The following is a 15,568-nucleotide window of genomic DNA, read 5'->3' as shown; positions in this document are numbered from 1 at the left end:
TTTGCTTTTATCTAATGAGTTTGGGAATCTGCCCTGTTTTGAATTCTCTAGATTGTCTAAGGGAAGAGCTCCAAATTCACTGGATGCCACAGTCAGGCAGCTTTGTTTGGGTTCTGTAGACGTGACCATATTTGGGAAACACAAATGAGCCAGTTTTCACTTTTAGGGCTTGTCTTGGTTAACAATGCATGGCTAAGAATCCCTGTATGCCCCGAGTGGCACATACAAAGAGGTTTCGAAGTTGCTCAGGGCTCTGGAATGCTCCAAGCAGAGGAGCAGGGAATTGGCAGAGGGCAAGGTTAGGGTCTAAGGGAGGGACTGTGTGTATTGTCACCTGGCAATTCCTGTAACTCTCTTAAAATGAAATATTTGGTGCAGTTGCTTCTTTAGGAAGTCTGGCAGAACCTTCAAGTCATTCTGTGGCCCCCGAGTCCTCATAAGGGCTACACTGGAGGAGCCTGGCCTCACAAGCAAAGGCAGTTGATCTGATTAATGTTAGAATTGTGAACTTGAGATCGCTGCTGTTAATCCACTGGAAGAAGGTATTGAGACAAGATTATAAGCAACACTTTTCAGTGTATCTGCTAGAATATTTTCTCTTGAAAGTTCTAAAAGTTACACAGTTATATATCAGATATCAAATATGAGCTAAGAAAATGAATTTTGATGAAGAAAATTGTCTTTCAGGTTGAACACCCCTGATCTTGAAGCCCTAGCTGAAATGCTCTAGAACCTAAAACTCCTTGACTGCTAACATGACAAAAGACCTCATGTGATGGGTTGCAGTTAAATGTAAACATGTTGAAAATATCTACAGTTGGCTTAGGCATTAGGTGCAATGCAACACCAGTGAATTTCATGTAGCTCTTAGATCCCTCATTTATCCTATTTGCAAACACTCAAAAATGTAAAAATCCAGAGTACTTTAGTTTTCACACATTTCAAGTGAACAGTTTTGATGGTGGTTTTGTTTGCTTGTTTTTGGTTTATTTTGTCAACTTAACACAAACTAGAGTCACCTGGCCAGAGGGCCCCTCAGATTGGCTTATGAGCATTTTCTTGATTTCTGATAGGTGTAGGAAGGCCTATCCCGCTGTGGGTAGTGCTATCCGAACCCTAGGCAGGGGCCCTGAAAGCTTGGGAATGGACAACCTTGTCAAAGTTGTCCAAAGTATGCTGCACATAGTTAGGGTGGCGGAAACACATACAAGGAGGCAGAACTGGAAGAGTCATTCGACTGTGCTCTTCTGGGTCCTGTGGCACGTTAAGGTCATTGTTTTCTACAGTGGGACCTTTGGGATAAGTTTAGAAATTATGCAATTGGTCAATCCAAATTTTTTTATATTTATCCATTCTTTCGTTCTTCCTAATTGCACTTTGTCCAGATTGTCAAAAGAAGAACTGTCTGGCTTTGTCACATCTTCTGGGCACACCTCTCATCCTACATCTGGTGATAGTCTTAGAGACAACAGTAGAGCCAGACATTGTCCTCGTGCATAGGAGGTGCTCAAGGAACACCGTCTTACACCAGTAGACTTTGCTGATAATTTTTTTTCTTTTCTGTGGTGCCTAACTAACTTATGGGCTTAGAGGGACTCTTGTTGGGATCAGATACAGGAGCTCTTTCTTGCTCAAGTCAGGACATGGCAGTTGTGGGCTGGGCTGGATCTGAGGCTTTTTGTTTGCTTGCTTGCTTTTGTTTTTCTGTGTAGCTTTGGAGCCCGTCCTGGAACTCGTTCTGTAGACCAGGCTGGCCTTGAGATCTGTCTCTGCCTCGTGAATGCTGGGATTAATCTGAGGCTTATTAGGGTAAGATCATGGTCTAGAACTTCTAGGGTGAGCAGACTGGTGGGCATGAGGCTACACTGGCAATGAAAATGAAGAATTAGGAAGAATATCTCTTCCAGGTATGGGGGATACCAAGGAGGAAGAGAGAATGGTACTCTTAGTCACTCTCAAGGGACAGATCTTCCCTTACCAGCATTATTGGATGTTTGTGCTGCCTCAGCTTCATAGTAGATATCAGGGACCAGAGATGAACACTGGCCATCCTATCAGCCCGGTAAGTGCTGTCTGGTGGGCTTCCTGTGAGGTAGCTGAGACAGGAAGCAAGGAGGGATGACAAATGGACTCAGCCAGGCCTCAAAGCTCATTACCTGGACTTTGAATTGTGCAGTGAGGGTGGGTACCATTGGAAGCTTCTAAAGTGATGCAGTTTGTTAGGTAACCGTGGAGGGCTGGAATTCGGCACGCTAGAGGCAGAGGCTGTCCTGAGGAAGTAGATGAGCAACAGGAGGCAAGTGTGGAGAAGGGCTGGAGAGATGGCGCAGTGGTCAAGACCTCTTGCTCCATTTCCAGAAGTCCTAAGCCACATTCTTTGCTGGGTGGCTCTCAACTGCCTGTAACTCCAGTTTCAGGGAATCCAACACCCTCTTCTATAAGTAAATAAAAATACGAAATAAATCTCTAAAACAAAGACGTTGGTAGAAGGGAGGCTTAAAACAAAACAAAATAAAACCACAACTCAGTTTTTGTCCCCGAGCAGTAAAGAGGTGGATAAAATTCCAGGCTTATGAACCCTTTAATTTGTAGCCACAGAACCTACTATCAAAGGGCAGCTCAGGAAGTGGAAGTTAATGAAACTTCTCAAGAGCACAGTTGCCCTGGCTGACATGACAGATGGGGAGTGGGTGGGCGAGTGTCTGCCCAGCGGCCTGAGGGGGCTCGTGAAGCCTCCTCCCAGCACAGTTGGGAAACCATGGAATTGGTCCAGAGGGCCTGTGAACCATCTTGTTCTGACTCTCCGGATGAACCCTGAAGGAAATGAGTGTGAAGTTGGAAAGGAGCAAGGCCCAGCTCATGACCCTGAGGCCATGAACTCCTAGAAGATCTACAGAAGCCCCGTTCTACCAGGAGGATCCTTGTTGCCCAATATAAGACAGCGTTTGGTGATACTCAGAGTCAGACCGTGTTTGTGGGAAGGAAGAAGGGGTTGGCTGTCTTAACTGTGGTCGGTAGACCTCAGAGGTCCCGACTAGTACAGAAGCTGTTGGACTTGGCTGAGTGTGTTCACGGGAGACATTTCTGAAAGCCATTTCAGATAATTGGTTAGAACGGAAACTGGGTTGGAGGAACTCCAGGAGGAAATGGGAGGACGTAGAGGGGTGGCCCCTTTGACATGTTTTCCTAGTGCTCCCTCCCCAGAAACCATCAGCCTGTTGTGTTCCAAGCCTCCAGCCGAGTCCTGGGACTCCAGATCGAAGCTAATGTCAAGGCCAACCCTCTCCTCATTTCTTCCCCTTGAAAGGAGGTGCCGGCAGCTTAGTGTTTGTCCTTTGCTCTTTCTGAAGAGCCTTCTGCCCTCCCTCCAATAATGCAGAGAGAGAATTTGAAGAGAAATGACATTAATAGCAATTGAGAAGGTACCGGTGAGAAATTGGAGAGATAGGCCGCTCAGGCTGGGGGATAAGCAAGTACAGGGAAACAGGGCTAGACATAATTTTGGGGCTTTGCGAGCTGTCTGCTCTTTTTTATTGGAAATAGCTGCCTGGACATGAAGCCAATCCCAGATTGGATTTCAAAGATTGAACATGGCAACCGCAGTAAAATAGAAGAGAGTCTTGTCTATTTGAAGGAAAGATCCTGCAGGTAGGTCCTCTTGTCTGAGCAGGGACAAGGACAAAGCCCATGATTGCATACTCAGCACTGGGAGGGGGGTGTATCCCTTCCCTTCCAGTTTATAGTCTTGTGGGTTAGGGACAGAGAAGAACCCTGCAGGCAAAGCACCAGGGTGCTAGAGTGTGGTGCGTGAGAGGCTACCCGAGGCTCCATCTCTCATAGTATCTGTGCCTGATCCATTTCTCCAGATTCAGTTGCCCTCACTGTGTGTCCCCAGACTGTTCACATATGGGCCTTTCCTTCGTAGTCAATAGCTCATGGTTGGTTATTTGGTCCCGTTTCAGCTGGAAGCGTGAGTGTGACTTTTGCCTTTTAGCGGATTATTCCTTCTTTGTCTTCAAAGCTTGTCTTAGAATGACAGGATTTAGAAGCAGAGAGGTCTCCAGGAGAACCGTTGATTCTCTGGATCATCATTCTGAGCTCTGGCTACCACACAGCTTGTTCCTTTGGTGGAATGTCCGTGTTGATGCGCAGGGTTTTGCCCAAGTATGGTTAGGCCTGCAGCTCCAGGTGTAGGATGGTGGCTTGACTCTCACTGGCCCTCCCAAGCTGGGACACTCTAGGTTCCTGCAACTACAAGGGTGTAAATGACCAGTTGGTTGGTTTTGCCACAACGTGTAATCATTTATTCTTTTTTGGCTTTTACCCAAATGTGCCTGGACTGGGAGAGGGCTTATTTAGAGATTTTGAAGCTGTGCCATTTGTTCAGCCAAATCATGTTTTAGAGCACGGTTTGAAAGTAAATTTTAACTATTAAGTATCAGAGGGTGTGTGTGTGTGTGTGTGTGTGTGTGTGTGTGTGTGTGTGTATTCACGAGCATATATGAGAAGGCCAGAGGTCAACACAAGGTACCTCTGTCAATCACTTTTCTACCCTATTTTTGAGACAGGATCTCTCACTGACCCTGGAGCTAGTCTAGTTGGCTAGCACACCTTGAGAATCCTCCTGCCTCCATCTCTCCAGCACTGGCATTATGGTACCATGCATTTTATGTTGTGATGGGGAGCCACTCTCCAGTCCCTGTGTTAGGTGGCAAGTACTTGACTGACTGAGCCATTTCCCCAGGGCTAGTATCAGAGGTTTATTATGTAAAAATAAACATTTGAGTTCTACATCTGATATACTACCTTTATTATTGTTTTAAAAGTCTTCACTTCATAGCAGAGAGGACTGATGGCCAGTGCGCAGCTGGCTTTCTCTGTTTTATACAGTCAGGGAAGATGCAGTCTAGGAATGCTGATATCCACAGTGCATAGGTCTCCTTACTCCAACCAGATAATTAACATAATATCTCACAGGTTTGCCCAGAGGCCTGCGGTCCTCAGTTCTGTCAAGCAGACAATTCCCACTTGTGACATTTTTGTGATATCATGTTCTTTGGTCTTGTTTCCTGCTACTCCCATTCTTTTTTGCCCTTTGTCCCTGTCTCCATAACTCCTTCCAGTTGTACTTTTACACTTTTTCTTCAAGTGAAACAAAACTACACTAAATTCTACCTATGAAACAAAACATTTTTTTTTGGGGGGGGGGAATCTGGTTTATTTAATTTATTATGTTCTCTAGTTTTGTTTTCCTGCAAAGGACATAATTCTTTGTAGCAAAATACTTCTTTATTTTTGGCTTACAACTCATTCTTTTTTATTTTTAATTTTTATTTAGCTCTACATTTTTATCTGCTCCCCTCCCTGCCTCTCCCCTATCCCCATCAACCCTCCCCCAAGGTTTCCATGTTCCCAATTTACTCAGGAGATCTTGTCTTTCTCCACTTCCCATGTAGATTAGATCTATGTCTGTCTGTCTTAGTGTCCTCATTGTTGTCTAAATTCTCTGAGATTGTGATTTGTGGGCTGGTTTTCTTGCTTTATGTTTAAAAACCACTTATGAGTGAGTACATGTGATAATTGTCTTCCTGGGTCTGGGTTACCTCACTCAATTACGATGTTTTCTAGTTCCATCCATTTTCCTGCAAAATTCAAGATGTTATTTTTTTTTCTGCTGTGTAGAACTCCATCGTGTAAATGTACCACATTTTCCTTATCCATTCTTCGATTGAGGAGCTTTTAGGTTGTTTCCAGGTTCTGGCTATGACAAACAATGCTGCTATGAACGATTGAGCATCCTTTGGATATATGCCCAAAAGTGGTATTACTGGGTCTTGAGGAAGGTTGTTTCCTAATTTTCTGAGAAATAGCCACACTGACATCCAAAGAGGTTGTACCAGCTTACACTCCCACCAGCAATGCAGAAGTGTTTCCTTTACCCCACAAACTCCCCAGCATAAATTGTCATTCATTCACGCATTGACACATGCCTAGGCTTCCATAAGCTGACTCTTGTGAAGAGTGGCCTGAGAACCGAGGCGGGAGGTGCCGTCATATAGGAGTTCTCTTGGGTTTTGGAAGAGCCTCTACCGTGGTTTCCACAGTGTCCTCACTAGTTTCCTTTCCCACCAGTGGTACGTTGAATTGTCACTAGCATTTGGGTTTTGATTCTTGATGGTAGCCTTTCTGTTGGAATATCGTTGTCCATCCTGTCAACTGTGTGTGTCTTTGCCAGTGGAGTGAGTTTCCAGCAGGAAGCAAACAGCTCAATCTTATTTTGGGAAACATCCAGTCAGTTCCTTGCGTCTTTAGATTTAGAAGACTCTTGAAAGGGTGACGTGGTTTCTTCTTTGTTGTATTCTTACTCAGATTTGATGTTTTTACCAAGTTAGCAATGTTTGGACATATCCTAATTTGTGTTTGTGAGTCTGTCCTTGTGAGGATGGATCTTCATAAGCTCTGATGCTTCTGTATTTATATCTTCTTGGTGTAATATTCCTTATGACACACATGAACTTAACAGTCATGAATTACTTTGGTTTTATTCTCAGTAAAAGCCCTCAATTTTTCAGCTGTAAAGGCTAACTATTTTGGATAAAGTAATCTTGGTTGGCAGTTACTTTGTTTGAGGGATTAAAAGCTACCAGTTCATACTCTGCTGGGCTTAGCGATTTTTGTGGAGAGGTTTGCTGTTGTTTGAATGGGCTTATGTTTGTAAGGGGCTTTCAATGTTCTTACTTTGTTCTGTTTTCTTGACATTTTAATTATATGATGTGGAGGAATCTTTCTGGTTTTATATTTTGGATATTCTAAAGGACTAATGTTTAGATGGCCATTTCTTTCCTCAGGTATACAGATGTTTCTGCTATAATTTTAAAAACATTTTTAAAAATTTATGTATATGTGTGTGTTTGAATGCTGTGTGTATGATGAGTGTGTGCATGTCCACCTACAAAGGCCAGAGAGGCCATTGGATCCCCTGGAGCTGCAATCATAGGTGGTTGTGATCTGCCTAACACAGATAGGTGCTGGGAGCCAAACTCTGGTCCTCTGGAAAAGTAGCGAGTGCTCTTATCCACAGGCCCATCTCTCTAGCCCCTCCTTGAACAGCTTTTCTATGTGTTTTGACTGTGTCTTCTTTCCTTTTTCTACACTATAGATTATAGATTTGGTCTGTTAATTGTATCCCAGAGGCCTTAGTTGTAATGGTCATAATTACATTTTAAATTGTTTCTGAATGTCATTGGTCTTCAATTTTATTTTCAATCCCTGATAGCCTTTCCACGTGTGGTCTGCTGATTGGGTGATGTTTTCCACTGTGTCTTTCTTTTTGCTTCCCATATCCACGATTTGCCTAACATTCACTTTCAGAATCTGTCTCTGCATTTGTAATTAAAGTTGTTTAATTTCTTACCCAAATCCTTGATTGATTTCTGCATTTCACCTGTCTATTTATTTGACTCCTCTTTGAGGTTCGATGATGTTGAAAACTATACTTGATTTTTTTTTTTTGTCTAGCGTTTCACATATTTCATTATACTTGAACTCAGTTACTGGGGTTACAAATGTTTGAAGGAGTCATGTGACCTTACTTTCTCACATTGTATTTCTGTGTTGCAGTTATACATCAATTAGAATGGATCTATCTTCTTTTTTTACATGGGAGTGTTCTTGTGAGTAGCCTTCTCTGGAGGGTTCAGTTGCCACTTCCTTCTGGGGAGGAGAAAGCATGAGGTGTCTGTGTGGAAGGAGCTCAAAGCCTTTACTCCAAAGCCCGTTAAGTCGTTGGTGAAAGAAATGAAAGAAGACCTGGCTGAAAGGAGAGGCCATGCTCAGTGGCCAGAGAAGCCAATATTGTAAAAACATTAATTTCCCCCAAAGTGAATATAGAGTCTACAAAATCCCAAGTAGAAATCCAACAGACCTTTTCTTTCTTTAATCGAGGCCAGACTGGTCTACAAGAGCTAGTTCCAGGACAGGCTCCAAAGTTACAGAAAACCCTGTCTCAAAAAACAAAACAACAAACAAACGAACAAATAAATAAAACAAAATGAAAAATGCAAAGGACCAAAAATGACCAAAAAGATTTTGAATAGGGATGAAGTAGGGAAACATATTAACTGATTTCAAGGTTATGTAAAAATAGTAATCAAGCAAGTGGGTTATTAGCTAGAGATAGCTCAGTGGCTAGAGTCCAGAAGAACACTTACACATATGTAGCCATTGTTTTCCAAAAGAGTCATACTAAACACGAGAAGGCAGGCACAAAAGGTTGCATATATGTGTGGTACAGTCTGTAGAAAATAGTGGGACCATAGTGATGGTAAGTAGTCAGTGGTTCCTAGGAGCTTGGGGTGACATGCCTGACTGTGAGGAGACACAGAGACCTTTTCTGGGGCCGACGGAAATGCTATATGTTGTGACTTTGGTAGTACTTATAGAGTGCATTTATTTGTCAAAGTGTTACAGGTTTGTTTGTGTGTGTGTGTGTGTGTGTGTATGTGTGTGTGCGTATGTTTACATATAGTCTCCCATCTAAGTACAAATCAGGTCCAGTCCTTCCTAGCTTCAGATGAGATTGGGTGCGCTTAAGGTGGTGTGGTTGTAGACAGCATACTGTCTCATACAGTGAAGACTAGCCTCAAACTTACTATATAATGAGGATGAACTCAAACTGGTGATCCTCCTGTATACACTTCCTTGGGATTATGGATCCACACCACTATACCCAATTTATTTGTCAAAACATGATGTTTGGTTTGAGCACCAATGTACATAGAAATTAGTCTTTGATTAAGGTACCCTTGATGCTCTGGGTTTGATCTTCACCATCAAAACAAATGGACACCTTTTGTTGGAGACACATGATAATAAAATGACAGCACATTGTAAGTTTCCTTTGGTTTGAGACCTTCTAATTCTGAGGGCTGTTCGCTTGGTCATTGGTGATAGCTTCTGCCTGTAAGTGAGGAGGGCAGGGCAGATTTAGGCCACCCCGTTTCCATGATCAACTTCAGCACAGTTGGGCGTGCTGCTTCGCCTCCCTGGGTCCCATCCGTGAGCTAACACTGCATCAGCGCTTGCTGTCATGAATCAAATAAATTATTTAAAGCACCCGGAACATCTCCTGGTGATTGTGAGCTATCTGTAAACATCCCTAATTACTTATTACCCTCTGATGATGATTGTTTGTTTGTTTTCTTTCTTTCTTTTTACATTTACAACATTGAAGTTTTTGGTTGACTTGTTGCTAACAGAGACCTGGGATTGTGTCTAAACATAGTTGGTGACAAAAGCGAAGCAAGGAAGCTGTGTGAGATGCCCAAATCCCCCAAATCTGTGACAGGCCATGAGCCGGAAGCCTGGCCACGTGGCTCCCGTTCAGCTCTGTTTGACCAAGGGTTACAGTGTTTGCATTTTAGCACTTACTGTGGGGATTTACCATGCAGCTGCCGTTCATTCACGCCACTGTGTGCTTTTCTGCAGAGCCATCCGAAGCTGCAGCTTTAGAAGACTTGGCCCACTACCAGCATGAGTTCTGGTAAGTCATTTCAAACCCTCTTTCTCTTGACAAAGCTACAAAACTGCGGTTTACTGAGATTTCCAGATACCTTAAGGTCCTCAACACTAACATCACTACTTACGGTGCAAACAATCTTCAGCACACGTGAAGAACTCTACCATACACTGTGTATGCCGTGTCTGTCTTGACAGGAGCCCACTTCACTCTTAGTGGCATATAATCTACATACAATAAGCTGCTGTTATTTTCAGTAGGCATTTGATAAAACTTGGCATATTTCTATACCTTAGCGGCATTTCTCAATCAAGATGATTGATGCAAAACACACAGTTTAATCATAATCTTCCCCGGATGGGGGCTAACCCAGCACTTCCTTTATCCTGCTTGCAGAACAGCTAACTTATGCTTTTAGGAACCAAGATCTAAATAAATTAGTGTTTCAGGTATTTTTAGTCTTGGACTGGGGTTGAAATCTTGGAGCAGGGATGAGAGAGCTGGGACAGATCCCTGGGCCCAATGCAGCTGAGGCTTGTCAGTGTCCAGCCTGGAGACATTTCCTTCCGGCAGTTGGTCCTACCTTGGCCTCCTGCACCTGCAGGTGGGGCTGGGAGGCAGGGGACTATGTGAGTATTTCATTCAGAGTTCTTCTAATCCTGCACCGTATTGAGGGTATTTTCAGGGACCCCTGTAGATTAAAAGGCCTTTCCCATTTCTTTACATATTCGCTGGTTTCGCCACGTCTGAGCTGTGTAGGACAGTGTGTGGTGAGGCCTGGAAGGGCTGTGGCGTGGAGTAGCCTATGGCTTCACCCTTCCAAATGTACTTCCTGTGCAGCTCGGGTCTGTGCTGGGTGTGCCTTTGCTTTTCCTCTGTGAAGTGCGCACTGCAATAGTGCTGATCCACTGGGAGTTTCCTTGCCCGAGTGTAGCAGACTCTTAATGTGCCATGCATGCCTTCCCTAGTGGATCTTACTCTTCTTAGCCCAGACTTCCTCCTTGCAGAGTGAGGTCTGTGGTTTGCCTTCAGTTCCTTTGATTTTTTTTTTCTGTGCCAAAGCAGACACGGGTACTGCTTACTGACTCAGTTTCTCTTCTTTTTTCTTATTCTTTCGAGGCAAGGCAGAGTTTCTCTGTAGCTTTGGAGCCTGTCCTGGAACTCACTCTGTAGACCAGGCTGGCCTCGAACTCACAGAGATCCGCCTCCCGAGTGCTGAGATTAAAGGCGTGCGCCACCACTGCCCATCCTGGCTCAGTTTCTATTGCTGATTTGCCTTTTGGTTAGTTCTTTTGTTTTTAGACAGTGTCATATAGCCCTGACTGGATTTAAATTTTCTATGCAGACAAGGATGACCTGGAACTCTTAATTGTCCTGCCTCTGTTACATGTGTGCACATGCTCCCACTCCACATGGATGGAAGGCAGGGCCTCACATGTGTTAACAGTGGTTTTGACAGATGAGCCATGCCCTTAGTCCTGTCTTTTGGCTGTTGTTGTCATTTATAACAGGCTGGGCCCTTTTTCCTGTTTCCTTTTAAAAACAAACAGAAACTTTGCTCTGCAGCCTGAAGTCTCTTGCTCTTCTATGCCAGCCTTGCTGCTCCTGGCAGTTTTAAAGTGAGGAAGAGGAGGCCAGGTGAGGGTGCATCAATGCTCAAGGCATAGCAGATGCCCTTCCTCCCCTGACTCGCTCTCAGGCAGGCGCTGGAAGGGAGCTTGGTCCAGGGATCTGAAATCCTAGGCCTTTTGACCTGATAATCCTGTCTTGGGAATTTCTGTATTAATTCCAAGGAAACAAAAATGCTACCCTGAAGGCGGGGCGTGAGCAGCAGTATACTGTGTTTACTTGCTATTGAAATTGATCATTGGGAAGAGAGCTACATGGAAAATATGTGGTTGTATCTTTAGTGGAAAGAATGGCAGTAAAACCGTGTATTGTTACTATTTCAGTTGGTCTTGAGCTGCCACTCTTTGAGGGGATCGTTGTCCTGGCAGGGTCCTGTTTCATTCTTCTGGAAAGCTATTACCCAGCACCCCCCAACCCCCGGGTGGGCCTGGCTTGCTGCCTCTGAGATGCAGATGGGGAACTGAGCTTCAAGGAATTAATCACCTGTGTGGAGTGGAGGCGAATGTGGGCTGCTGCATACACAGCAACGTACTTGCTGCAAAAGCTGAACTTGGAGTGTTCATTACTAAATACCAAATGCTTATTCCAGTTTGCTTGTTGTGTTTAATTGGAAAAAGAAAGGGGAGAAGAAAGAATGTGGGGCCAGGTGGTAGCTCACAGGCACACCCCACAATTCCCCAGCGGGCTCAAGGCAAGGCCAACAGTCAGAAAGATGTGATCAAGGGGACTCCATCAGGTGCGCGGGGACAGGGCAGCGAAAGAGCATGCAATGGGATGCTGGAGCTTGCTGCATTTCCTTTTAACAAGTCTCTTCTTCCACGCATCCTGAATTGAGGGTCCCAGAGAGAAAACCTTTGTCTACAGGTGAATGTGAACCACAACCCCAGGCACCCTGGGCAGTCCTGGGCCACTGTGGAGCAGGCTCTGTAGAGGCAGCAGCCTGGTTGTCCTGCGACTGGTGTATCAGATACCCAGCCTTTGGAGAGACTGGTTATTAAAAGTTATTAAGGTGACTTAGTTTTAGCCAGGTTTGCTGGTAGTGGTATGGGTTGTAGGCCCAGCATTTAAGGAAATATATAACAAGTCAGGAAACAAACATTCTTTTTTTAAAAAAAAAACAAAACTTTCTTTCTTTCTTTCTTTCCTTATTTATTTATTTATTTATTTATTTATTTATTTATTTATTTATTTATTATGTATACAACATTCTGCCTCCATGTATGCCCACATGCCAGAAGAGGACACCAGATGGTTGTGAGCCACCATGTGGTTGCTGGGAATTGAACTCAGGACCTCTGGAAGAGCAGCCAGTGCTCTTAACCACTGAGCCATCTCTCCATCCCGAAACAAACATTCTTATCTTAGTTGGGGAGGAAGATGGGCTGTGAGTGGGAAGTTCAATCTCAGCCTAGTGGTCTTTGGTAGACTTGGCCCATTGAGCCTCCATTATCTTATCAATAGAGTTGGTATTCCTAACTCTAGCTCTCAAGGACTGGACCTAAAGGAGACAATGAAATAGTAATTGTGGAATACTCACTCAACATAAAGTAGAAGGAGCAATCCTGGCAAAACACATGTAAAGAACTGTAGTTATAATCGTGTCTGCAGCTCCAGGGGTATTTTGCTGTGTGGTTCTTCCAAGCACACTGACTGTATACCCTGGGGTAACGTGGTCTTACCATCCTCTGGTCTTCCCTGGACTGTCCCCAAGTTCCCTCAGTGTTATCTGCTACGGAGCCGAACTCAGGAAAATCGTTACATAGGACTTCCCTAAAGTAAGAAAAGGGAGATTTTAATCCCAACACTCTGGAGGCAGAGGCGAGCAGATCTCTATGAGTTCGAGACCAGCCTGGTCTACAAGAGCTAGTTCCAGGACAGGCTCCAAAACCACATAAAAATACTGTCTCTAAAAACAAACCAACAAAAATAATAAAAAGTAAATAAAGAAAGAAGAGAAAAGGGGAAGCAGTCTTCTGGCTGAGGGCTTTGTAGCCAAGGTCTACAGACGAAAATCTCTCACGCACTCAGAGTTGAGAACATGCAGGAAGCCCTGAACTGTTGCAATAGGAAAGGGGGATGGAAGGATTGGTTAGGATGTCATGGCCATCTCTGGGACAGTAACACAGGTTCTAGACTGGTGAAGGGGGGCAATCTGAAGACAATTTATAGAAAAGACAGCTTGTCTTTGACGAGTAGAACTTGCGGTGCCATTTAGACACTTTTCAGATGTCAAGGAAGCCACTCCAGGGAGGCAGCAGTGTTTGCATTCTCCACAGCACACTTCTTCCTATCCCCAGATAACTTTTGTGTCCTGTTTGGTTCAGGCCTTAACTCTCCCATGAACCCTATGGGACTTGTCCCAGGCCTGAGAAATCTGATAGGATATGTGTGGATAGAGCCGTTCTGTCGGGGCAGAACGCCTCGACCTTATCCCCACCTCGTGCCACGTGGGACTCTGATTGTCAAGTAGGCATGATCACCAACCTTCTGTCCATCTTCTTCCTTTCAGAATATGATGCCGGAAGCTCTAAAGCTGTTGTGAATGGCTTGGCACCCGGCAGCCATGGGCAAGACAAAGGTAAGGCTGTGGAAGAGAAGCTTGGCTTGGAATCGGAAAGCATTTCTAGAAGATGCAGGGCATGCTGGGCAGGGGCCATTCCCACCTTTCTGGGGAAGACATGGTTGGCCTTATCTTAGGAGGCCTAGCTCCCATGGTGGCTTCTGAGACCTGAGCTGTGGTCCTGCTCTTCATGGGTCTGAAACTATCTTCTCCAGCTGTGAGATGATGTGCTTACAAGGATGCTGGCATGGCAGGTTAGATAGACAGTGCCAGGTAAGAGCCACGCCTGGTAATACGACCTAATACGACTCTCATTGGCCTGGAATTCCCTATATACAGCATGCCACCTTCACTAGTCACAAGTAGGAATATCTACAGTCCTATGGTAGAAATTACTTCACTGTCACCAGTTGTACTAGTTGTGTGTAGATCCTCTCAAGTTTTTAACATCCCCTTCACCCCATGCTGGGCATTCAATCAGGAAAGACTTCGCATTTGTGGACAGGCACTTTCCCATTAAGCCTGTCTTGGTCCTCATATTTTCACTTTAGAAATTCTTCCAAATGGGAGATCTAAATGTGAGCGGAATTATGTGGTAAGAAGACATTTGAGCGCCAGGCAGCCCACCTTGGGGGACCCCCTCTCTGCTGCTCCCTCTTAGCAACTGGGGGCTTTCACTCTTCTACAAAGAACAAAGCAGACTCTCGAGGTCCTGTTTGCCCAGGATGCTCTCACCCCAATCCGACATCAGTGTTGCAGAATGGGGTGACAGGAAGCAAGTTGGAGTCACTTGATAAACTTAATTCCAGTTCTGCCTGTGAAAAACAGAGACACGTAGGGGGCCCTTTCATCTCTGCAGGTGCGAGCTCCTTATCTACAGAAGAAGGGAGTTTGAACTCAGTGTTTATTTCTGCATCCTCTCCTGGGCTCCAGTGACTCCACCAACACTCATCTATCTGTGTTCCACAGTATCAGTGAGGAAAGGCTAAACTCCCGGCATGGGGCATTGAAGTTTAAAAAAAAAAATATTCCCAAAGTATAATTTCAGAGTTTGCCATGTTTAGCCTTTGTAATTTTCATCAAATGCATCCAAATGCAGAGGAAGATGTTCACTCTGAAGGATCCCCTGGAGAGAGAAGGCAGAGGGCAGGAGACAGTGGGAGCCTGGGTGGCATGAGGCTGAGCTCCTTGGAGACAGGAGATCAGTGCTGTCTTGGTCCACACCTTGCTGGCTTGCCACCCTCCTCCTTTCACTGTGTGGGTTCATGTGGGTTATGTTCTTGGGGTCTTGGCCCACCGTGGCTATCTTACACTTGGAGACTATGGAGGAACAGGGCTGTGGAATGGCTGCAAATGGGTATTTAAAGCAGGAGCGGGGGGGGGGGGGCGGTTGAAATTTTGGGACTACCAGCTAGCTCCATTCTATAAATCTGTTTATAGAAGAACCTTAAGAGTTTTTGTTTTGTTTCGTTTTGTTTTTAGGGGTGGGGGGAACACAGGAGGTAGTAATGATTTTCTTCTTGCCTTAGCAAGACTCGCCTTTGGTAGGAAATAAAGAGGCAGGTTTAAAGATCATCAGAGCGCCTTGTCAAAGTCACCCATTTTGAAGGTGTCTCCCATCTTCCTTCCTGCCTCCTTGACAATCCCAGTCATCTGATGCTGAATCATCAGCCTCTGGTTTCCAAGCCGTCTACCCCTTGGGCACAATCACTGGAGTCACTTTGGCACCATAAGCACATCTTTCTTTACTGCCATTAAACGGCCTGATCTCCAAAATATATAAAGAACTCAAGAAACTAGACCGTAAAAGGCTAACCAACCCAATTATAAAATGGGGCACTGAGCTGAACAGAGAATTCTCA

The 15,568-nt window shown here is 44.7% G+C and overlaps 1 protein-coding gene across 11 annotated transcripts in view; it reads left to right on the top strand.

Moving 5' to 3' along the window:
- Positions 1 to 15,568, top strand: part of Sorbs1 (sorbin and SH3 domain containing 1) — a 224,156-nt gene that overhangs the window by 102,914 nt on the left and 105,674 nt on the right. For all 11 annotated transcript variants that reach the window (XM_005352257.3, XM_026781543.1, XM_026781542.1 and 8 more), the window contains exons 3-4: positions 9,487 to 9,541; positions 13,656 to 13,724. In XM_005352257.3, the coding sequence (XP_005352314.1) occupies positions 9,532 to 9,541; positions 13,656 to 13,724 (79 nt within the window). In that variant the 5' untranslated portion in view covers positions 9,487 to 9,531. The remainder of the gene's footprint in view (positions 1 to 9,486; positions 9,542 to 13,655; positions 13,725 to 15,568) is intronic.

The sequence above is a fragment of the Microtus ochrogaster genome, chromosome 8 (genome assembly GCF_000317375.1).
Source record: "Microtus ochrogaster isolate Prairie Vole_2 chromosome 8, MicOch1.0, whole genome shotgun sequence".
In the NCBI taxonomy this organism is placed as follows: domain Eukaryota; kingdom Metazoa; phylum Chordata; class Mammalia; order Rodentia; family Cricetidae; genus Microtus; species Microtus ochrogaster.
This window is presented reverse-complemented; position numbering and strand designations above follow the sequence as displayed.